Source organism: Bombus pyrosoma, linkage group LG7, assembly GCF_014825855.1.
Source record: "Bombus pyrosoma isolate SC7728 linkage group LG7, ASM1482585v1, whole genome shotgun sequence".
In the NCBI taxonomy this organism is placed as follows: Eukaryota; Metazoa; Arthropoda; class Insecta; order Hymenoptera; family Apidae; genus Bombus; species Bombus pyrosoma.
Genome location: NC_057776.1, coordinates 3971097 through 3980707, shown reverse-complemented (window position 1 = coordinate 3980707; position 9611 = coordinate 3971097). Strand labels below are relative to the sequence as shown.

Below are 9611 nucleotides of genomic sequence, written 5' to 3'. Positions count from 1 at the left end.
ATCACATATTTTAATTTTTTATATTTATTATATCTAAATAAAAATAAATATTGCTAAATATTTGTACGTTTTTGAAATGTATACTGCCTTATCTTAGCATCCAAGATATTTGTTACTTAAAAAATTTTTAAGCCATTTTTGTTTTATATGATTTTCTAAATTTATTAAGATAATATAATAAGCATAAATTGCAATTTGATGATATTAATAATGAATGAGTAATGTGGCATAAAAATGCTTTACCTTATTATATTTTATATCCATTATAATTAAATGTTTACAAATTGAAATGAAAAAATAAAATATTGGAAACTAATATTAAAATACGTAACAGAACCTAATATATTTCAGATGATATTAACATCACAATAAACAAATATCAATCTTTGAGCAATAAATTACAAAAAATGTCATTTAGTTACTTTTCTATTATTAGGTATCTTAAGTAAGATGCACATATGTATATAAAAGTAAGCTCAAAAAATTTGCTGAGCATTAGGACAAGATATTAACATGGAATGTCATAGTCAATTTAATGGAATGTTGTTTAGGCTGTTTCTAGAAATTTTGCAGCATCTTCATCTAGGACCCAATACAATTCTCCATTGTGGGGTTGAACACGAGCAGCTGGCAAATTTTCTCTATCTTGCAATACTCGCTGTTAGATATTAAATATTAAGAATAAAAATACTTTATATGAATTACAACTTAAAAATTAGTTTCCTTTAACCTTCAATGAAATAATCACCTTAACAATTCCAGCTTTACCATATCCGGTAATAGCAAATATGCATCTTTTTGCATTATTTATCACAGGAAGAGTGAGAGTAATACGAGATAGAGGTGGCTTGGGAGAATCATTAATAGGACAAACCCACAAGCTTGCTTCGTTTAAAAGTTTGTGACCAGGGAAAAGAGAGCATATATGTCCATCTAGACCCAATCCCAAAAGAAGCACATCAAAACATGGAACACGGTCGGGAGGGAAAAATACAGACATCTTCTTAATGTAATCTTTTGCAACATCTTCGGCTATAAGTATAATAATGTAATTATATAACTGCTATTTTATGGGAAAAAAAGAAGAAAGAAATTATAGATTGAAACATATTATTTTACCAGACAGATCAGGATTAATTTTTATAAATTGTTCTTCAGTTATTGGTATCTTCCCAATCAACTTTGACTTATATACTCCATAAGTAGAATCATTGCTATCGAAAGGAACAACTCTTTCATCACAGAAGAAGAAATACCATTTACTCCAATCAGTTGTAACATTAGGTAAACTGTCAACCAATAATTGTACCAAAGACCCCCCTAACACAAATAATTTTAAAATTTTATTATTAGTTTAATATTTTAATGTAAAAAATAACTTTTGTACTTGTAAGAGGTATAAATTAAATATTGGAAATAAAAAAATATGAAAAAATATACTATTGTAAAAACAATAACCTGCTTGCTTAAATTGGAATCAAATGAAAAAAGAAATAAATATAAAATCTCGTCAATTGCATAATTTTTTACAGCATGTATAACCTATAAATGTATGTATTTTAAATGCAGATATTACTTTCAGATTTTCTTTAAAATATATCTTATAAGGATGGAACACTCAATGGACATGATTAATCATCTGTTTTTATCATTTTTGTATTTATAGTGTTTATGTGAGAAGTATATCACCTGATAGTCCGACTTTAAACGTATCACCAATAGTAAGTGCATCTTCAGCACTCGTTTGAAGAAGGTTAGACAAACATGACACTACGGTTCCATCCCGAGGCTCGACTAGTATTTTCTCCATTATTTATAAATAATTTTAAAATAACACTTAAATTTCTAATCGTAAATAAACGAAGAACTCTACGTGAACAGTGAGACTCGTCTTCAGTATAAAGACGTAAGGTAGTATTAGTTATACATATAGAATCGGTTAACAGTAATCAGAAATCAGAATACAGCATTGGACATTCACGATGACACGTGATAAACTCGCGATACTATCTTCTAAATGTAACACTATGATCGCGCCGCCAGTTTGTTTTGTGTTTGTATATGAACGTATCTTTGTTCAACATGAAATTACGCTATGAAGTACATCGCTTATTATAAAAAATTTATTATTTATATTTCAGTATTTATACTATTTTATCGATTTATATTTGAGCATGTAACGGCAATATTTATTTTCAATCCATGTTTCATAATTCTTCAAAAATTGAAACTATTTCATTTTATGCTATGTAATCTCTGATCTAATAAATTTCTTTGAAAAGCGAAATGCATTTATTTATCAATACAAATCCAAAGTTTTTATGAAATGGATCATATTTATGAAGTAAAATTTTGATACGAATTTTAGGTTATAAAGTCTTCAATGATAACTGGAATATTTGACTCGGTGAAGCAGTATGATCAAGTCAAGATACGCAATGTTGTACACTTACTGAATATAAGAGTGATTTAGATGATTATTAGTCATTTTTTTGAAAATACTACGTAGCAATCATGTCATTTTGTATGAGACTTGTTCGAAGTAAACCCATCCGTTTATTAGGGAGTATAGCTATCAAATGTTGGGCTTTCTCTGGAACTTATATACTTGCCTGTTTCCTTCTATATTGGTTGTACGGTGGGATTTCTGCCTTCTTTCTACTTTGTTTTGCTACTACAGGTATATCTATTAAAGTCTTCTATCAAATTTTTATGTTTCTAACAATGGTAGGTATGTATTTTAATCAATGTATATTGTAGGTATATTGTATCATAGAGAAGATCAACTTGTTTATCGTCCAGAGTCACCAGCTAATTCTCGGATATATGTTCCTGCACCTTCGATATTTACTTTACCTTATCAAAGCATTTATACTAGATCAGGGGATGGTACCATGTTACACATGTTTTTTATTTCTCAACCAGAGGATAGAATAAAAAAGGTGCCTACTTTGTTATTTCTTCATGGAAATGCTGGTAATGTAGGACATAGGTCAGTGACTTTTGCCACTTTATCATATAATTTTATTTTGTAATATGAGATAATAATTCTAAGACTATATTTCAGACTAAAAAATGCAGTTGGATTATACCATACTATCCAATGTAACATTTTAATGTTGGAGTATAGAGGCTATGGTTTATCACAAGGATCACCATCTGAAGAAGGTTTATACATGGATGCTCGTGCAGGAATTGATTATTTATCTAGTAGAACTGATATAAATACTAATGAAATAATCGTATTTGGTAGATCATTGGGTACTTATATTTTTTAAATGAGTCATTTTTGATAAAGAATGTATACTATATGTTTAATATACTCTAATATTTCTATAGGTGGTGCTGTAGCCATCAATTTAGCTACAAAGCCAGAAAACTCACAAAGAATTTGGTGTCTTATTCTTGAGAACACTTTTACTAGCATTCCTGATATGGCTGCACTACTTTTTGGATTGAGATGTTTACAATATTTACCCCTTTTTTTATATAAAAATAAGGTAAAATAATTTCTCTTATAGCTTAGTTTCTTTCAGTTGAATAATTTCTAGTTGAGTCATTTTGTATTGTAGTATCTGTCCATCCTCAAAGTGCAGTCAGTAACGGTACCTACATTATTTATTTCTGGTTTAGCGGATACGTTAGTGCCTCCACGTATGATGCAAGAACTTTACAAGAACTGTAAAAGTCCGTGTAAAAAAATACTTTCGATTTCAGGAGGTACACACAATGAAACGTGGTGTCAACCTCGATATTACAAAAATATATGTAATTTTTTAAATGAATTGAGGGAAAATCCTCCAATTCAAGTGACGTCTAGTCACTGGCAAATAGACGATATATAAAGACAAATTGCAAAGCTCACTTTACGTCCAAAGCGATGATTACATTTTAAAAATTGTTCATCTTAATGAATAAGAAAAAAGATAGATTAATGTATCTGAATAAGTTATTAATCTTTATTGTGATCAAACAGTATAATTACAAACACAATTTAGCTCATAATTAATGCGGATCAATCTTCTATGAAAATATTTTATTAAAACATATATTAAGATTGCAATATTGGAAGTGATGCAATGTTTGAGATCATTGAAATATCATGATTTAAATTTAGTTAAGTGTCTGTTATGCACTTGAAATTTGTGAATAATTAAATAAGATCTTAAATCCTTCCAATACTTAGGGTATTTTTAGGGAATGTTTAGATAGTCTTAGTTAACTATTTTCATCGAAAATGGGCTGTTTTTGTATAAAAAAAATATTATACACAATTATACGAATACTAATGTATTTATATGTGTGAATTAGAAATATATATTTATTTTAATGTTTTGATAAATATATTATTATATATGTATTCTTATACATGTATTTATACATACATTATATGTTCAAGATAACATTTTATTTATTCATATTTTTTCAATAACATTTAAATTTAATTGAAAAGAAAACTGTTCCTGTGAGAGTCTTTAATACTTTATTTTTACAATACTTTAATAAAATTCATGATTCATAATTCATTTTACCAACAAATTTAATTTTTTTGTCAATATTAACATTTGATTATGTGTTCACTAATAACTTTGTCAGTCTTATACAATGTTTAGTATTCAAATGAATGATAATTCTTGAAGTATAAATTAATTCAGAGAATAAATTTATTTCCATTCATTATTTAACTTTAATCAATTCAAGAGATAATGTAAGTTATATGATATTTCATAAGTCACTTTGAAAATGAAAGTACATCTTCGTATAATATCAATATATTGAAAATTTAAGAAAATTTTTTTAATTAAAAAAGAAATGTGTTACAGATATACAAGACAAATAAATTTATATACTAAATAATGATAAACTTTAAAATTTCCTATTGACTCTCCTTCTTCTTATGGCTATTCTTTGTGTCCATAGAATGCCTCCTACTATTAAAAGTGTTAATACAGTTGTAGCTATTCCTACAACAACTAGCAAACCAGTACTAGAATCAAAATGTACTACTTCATTAGACATTACATTGGCAACATTCATTGCAAGATTTTCTTTAAAAACTGATGTATTAACACAAAAAATTTCGTCTTTCCATCCGTACCAATGCACCATTCTTATGTTTGATATTTCTGGAGGCGAAGCACACCTTATGTAATGTAAAGAAACACAATAAAATAATTAGTATAATATTTTTCGTTATTTTGATTCAAAGCATTAAACAGATTTCTAATAATAATTTCATGAGTTATATACCTCAAATCATCTAAAAGATGAGGCTGGATGGAATAAAGTTGTGGAACCAAATCACTTAACATCCATTGTAGTGTACAATTACATTTAAATGGATTTCTTTGTAAATTAACACTGTATATCATAGAATTATTGTTACGTACAACCAGCTCTTTTGCGACATAGGAAAGTTGATTATTACTCAAATCTAACTAATAACAAAAAATTATTTACTTAGGTAACTTTAACTTACTTGGACAATATTCCAAAATAGCAGCTTGAAACTTACTGAACAGAGAATCATGTGTCTCAAAGCATCTTTATGAATGAAAGACAACATTTTGTTATTGGATATAGTAAGATGAATGCAACCATTCGATGGTGGTCTCAAATTTGCTAATGTACTTTCATCAATAGCTTTTAACATACTCATTTTACTTGCAATAAATGAATTTAACTTTAAATCAGAGCTAATTGTCAAATTTTCAATAGGATTTTGGCTAACATCAAATTGGAACAATAATGGGAAATTTTTAATAGATATTACTTCAGGAACATAAGTTAATTTATTGTTAGATATGTCTAGCACTTTCAAATTTTCAGATATAACATTTGGAAAACTTGATAACATATTTCCACTAATATTCAGATGTTGTAAATTATCTGTTATTATGTTTGCATGTAATTTAGAAATATTGTTGTGCTGTAGATTTAATACTTCAATATAATCCAAATTGTATAGTATTTCCGAAATTTGATTATATCCAGAATGTAATTCAATCAATGTCTTTGGTAATGCTTGCATATTTAATGTAACAATAAAATTGTTATTTATATGAATTGCTTTCAAAGAATTTAAAACTGTTAGACTACAATCTTCTAAAGAATGGATTCTATTAAACGACAGATCTAAATATTGTAAATTTATTAATGATTCTAGAAATATTTTAGATAAACTGGATATATTGTTATGAGAAAGATCGAGTATATTAATCTTTGTTGTAGTTTTGTTCATTAAATATTCTATTGAATTTATATGATTATAACTAAGGTTTAATGATAACAATGCAGGAAGTACTTCCAACAACGAATCATCAAAAATTCTTAATGCATTTTTAGAAAGATTTAGATCTTCGAGATTGTTCAAGTCTATAAACATTGTTGTATATATTTCTTCTATAATATTTTCAGATAAATCTAAACTTCTTAAAGATTGTAACTTCTTCAATAGATTTGTAGGTAAATTAACTATATTGTTTTTAGATAAAACAAGTTTGTTCAATACTTGATAATTGTCTAATGTTAACAAATCAAAATTAAACATGTCATTATTTCCTAAATATTTTCCATGACAGTTAATTTCCTGTTCTTTATTCACTGTAATAAATAAAGTATATATTATTAGCTAAATTTATTAATAATTCATATATGTAATCAATAAATAACTTTAAAGAATTTGTTTTTAAATTATATCTCACCAAATTGAAATAATTTTACTTACTTAGGATTGTACACGAACATGTTGAACATATATCACATATAGAACTTTGTATTATCAATGAGAAACACAACCCAATTAAATTTAAATAAATAATCATTGTGTTAAATTGTTATTTAGAGACCTTATATTTGAACAACCAATATAGCATTACTCATACTTAGGGTGTAACATGCACTTGGCATCTCTTTGATAACATATCTGATAACAGTGCTTAATAAGAGAACGTATATCTATTTCATCTGACTTAGAAGATAATTATAATTTCAAGATAAAATTCAAACTACTTTCGTTTAATAAATTTTATATCAATTATTTATAAAATATAAAATTTTATTTGTATTCTGTATATCATAACAGAATCGTAAAATATTATTGTACTCTAGTAAGTATCCTAATAACCTAAAGTAAGTATTCTAAGTATAATAATTATAAAACATGCAATATAATATAATAAAGTATGCTATGACTTTTTAAAGAAATTCATCAAAGTAGTTTGTTTAGTGTTTTTCTTTCCTTTGACTTCTGAAAGTGATTCAGGTGCCACTATCTTCTTTTGGTTTTTTACTTCTACAATTTCTGGTTCTTCTTCAGAACAACTTTCATAAACATGTACCTTTTTTGTGACAAGAAAACCATCTTCTTCAAATGTTTTATCTACTGTTTTTAAAACCTTACGTTTTCCATTTTCAAGTTTGACTTGTGGTGGAGAAACAGAACATTTCTTTACAAAAGCAGGAGCATTTTCAGGCGAAGATGGTAAATCTAGTTCTGATCCTTGTTCATTATCAGAAGATTCTGAACCACTAGAATCACTCTGAATTGTAATACGTTTTCTCTTTTTAACAGTATTCTTAGTGTCTTTGCTACGATTACGTTTTTTCCCTCTTACATTCTGCTTTTGTTTAGAATTACTTTTTGAAATAACTTTCTCTTCTACAATTTTTTCTGATAAGGAATTTGTGCTTTTGTCTTTATCTGAAGAATTTGAACTTTTATTTTTATCTGAAAAATCTGTAGTTTTTGTATGATTCTTATTTGGTTGAAAAAATCCACTTGATTCTCCTTTTTTTACATTTTTCTTTTTTCCAGCACCAACATTTTTAGATATTTCTTTTGTATGATTAGAAGCATCCACTTCCATTGTTTCTGTATTAGATGATACAAGTGGACTTTTTTGTTTACTATTGACTTTCCCAAACAAACTATCAAAACCTTTTCTGTCAGCATTTTTCTTTTTAGCAATTTGCTTCTCTTCTGGGCTTAATATCTGTTTTTCTTTGACTGGTTCAGATATTGATTGTGTTTTTTCTTGAGGAACAGATTCAACTTCTCTTGACATGGTACCCCAACGGAACATATGCATCTCTTCATCATTACGATCATTATTCTGAATGCATTTAATGGCACTGAATTTAATATCTCCATTTTCAGTTAACCCAAGCAGTTGTATCTCAGGAAGTACTTTTTGAAGGCTATAAATATGCTCGGAAATAATTTTGCTATATTTTTCTTTTGCTGTTAATAGATCTTTTTCTCTGACAATTTCAACTCGCATACCACCATCATGCAAAATTCCAATTAGCAAAAAGGTGCAATTAAAATCTTTCTCCTTTTTGTATCTTTGCCAAAATTCCCATAGAATTTGTTTTGCTACATTGACGTGAACTTCCAGTTCTTTGCTTAACCATTTATAGGTTACCTATAATCATTTTATGCACTTAAGACAATTTAAAAGTCATTTTTATAAAATAATATTGTAAGCGATTAGTATAACGTAAATTTGAAAGTTGTATTATGAGAAATTGAGAAATTTAAAAGAATACTCACCAGTTTATCATTATCAAATATATATTCTGCTACAGTTTCTAAATATTCGGGCAGAGATTCCGCAAACATATTTAATAAAAGCTTTTAATTGACAAAAAATACTTTTATAACAATTAGACAATTTAATGTTATGTACATTTCTTAATAAATATGCGAAATCGCTTACATACTTCAAAATGACCAATTGTACAAAAATTTCTATATTTTTATAATAAATTTTAAATTTCTAATCCAATATTTTTAAATAATTAAATTTAATTTATTAATAATTTTTATTCATATAGAAAAATTTAAAAGATTAAATTTTGTTAAATATTATAACGCGATAATTAAATTGCTTTTTACGCATTGTTACGCTGTCGCTTGAATTTGCTCCTAGTATAATTGCGTGAAGTTGGTTTCAATGATTATATCTGGAAACATTCGGCATAAACTATGAACGAAATTTAAACTGACCGACTATATACATAGATCGAAAATTGTACATTGTCTAATTATTCACTGAAAACAGCTGGATAAGGAAAGGAAATGGCTCAGAAGACAAACAGTTTCATGTGAACTGGCTTCAAATTATTTATTATGATGCCAAATTAATAGTTCGAATTTTTTAATGTAATCTCTTGGTATTTTACCTCCAGCAACTTTCGTGTAAACTTTCCTAGAACTTGAGCTGTAAGCTTAGATTATCTATTATGTGCTGCATAAATTAAGAGTCCGAATTTCTCGATATGATTTCTCTACATCTTATCTTTGACGGCTATGTAAACTTTTTTAGGAAGTTTGCTGTTTCTCTTTTATACTATTCCCTTCTCCATCACCGCACGTGTAGGTACGGTCTTCTGTGAGAGACAATGCTCCTACCTCCATTTACTCAGGAAGACAAGACCTAGGGGCGGGGATCCTGAACCTGGGCAGGAATCGAAGATCAAAAATGAAAAAAGTGAATTTTTAATCAATTCAAATTTTGACTCTCGAGTGCTAACTTCTTGCTATTGTAATTAAAAAGTACAAGTTGGAATAAACGGATCGTTTATAAAAAGAACAAATTCTTTTTGAA

General features: G+C 27.4%; 4 protein-coding genes across 7 annotated transcripts; 1 reads left to right on the top strand and 3 right to left on the bottom strand.

Annotated features, from left to right (window-relative positions):
- Nucleotides 1-318: 318 nt before the first annotated feature.
- Nucleotides 319-1954, bottom strand: LOC122569102 (6-phosphogluconolactonase). The gene is made up of 4 exons (XM_043729629.1): nt 1690-1954; nt 1120-1320; nt 749-1032; nt 319-658 (listed from the first exon to the last, which is right to left on the bottom strand). The coding sequence occupies exons 1-4, from the start codon at nt 1808-1810 to the stop codon at nt 548-550; spliced, it is 717 nt and encodes a 238-aa protein (XP_043585564.1). The 5' UTR covers nt 1811-1954; the 3' UTR covers nt 319-547.
- Nucleotides 1778-4341, top strand: LOC122569100 (protein ABHD13). Of its 4 annotated transcripts, none has more exons than XM_043729627.1 (6): nt 1778-1911; nt 2369-2680; nt 2761-2992; nt 3068-3261; nt 3340-3500; nt 3573-4341. In XM_043729627.1, the coding sequence occupies exons 2-6, from the start codon at nt 2515-2517 to the stop codon at nt 3843-3845; spliced, it is 1026 nt and encodes a 341-aa protein (XP_043585562.1). In that variant the 5' UTR covers nt 1778-1911; nt 2369-2514; the 3' UTR covers nt 3846-4341. The 4 variants fall into 4 exon arrangements, with proteins under 4 accessions (XP_043585562.1, XP_043585560.1, XP_043585563.1 ...); XM_043729625.1 differs by lacking the exon at nt 1778-1911 and adding an exon at nt 1967-2100; XM_043729628.1 differs by lacking the exon at nt 1778-1911 and adding an exon at nt 1971-2053.
- Nucleotides 4342-4435: 94 nt separating this feature from the next.
- On the bottom strand, nt 4436-6868 carry LOC122569098 (protein artichoke-like). The gene is made up of 4 exons (XM_043729623.1): nt 6728-6868; nt 5516-6603; nt 5251-5438; nt 4436-5143 (listed from the first exon to the last, which is right to left on the bottom strand). The coding sequence occupies exons 1-4, from the start codon at nt 6822-6824 to the stop codon at nt 4867-4869; spliced, it is 1650 nt and encodes a 549-aa protein (XP_043585558.1). The 5' UTR covers nt 6825-6868; the 3' UTR covers nt 4436-4866.
- Nucleotides 6869-7011: 143 nt separating this feature from the next.
- LOC122569099 (DNA polymerase delta subunit 3-like) lies at nt 7012-8939 on the bottom strand. The gene is made up of 2 exons (XM_043729624.1): nt 8555-8939; nt 7012-8426 (listed from the first exon to the last, which is right to left on the bottom strand). The coding sequence occupies exons 1-2, from the start codon at nt 8621-8623 to the stop codon at nt 7188-7190; spliced, it is 1308 nt and encodes a 435-aa protein (XP_043585559.1). The 5' UTR covers nt 8624-8939; the 3' UTR covers nt 7012-7187.
- Between the last annotated feature and the right edge of the window lie 672 nt (nt 8940-9611).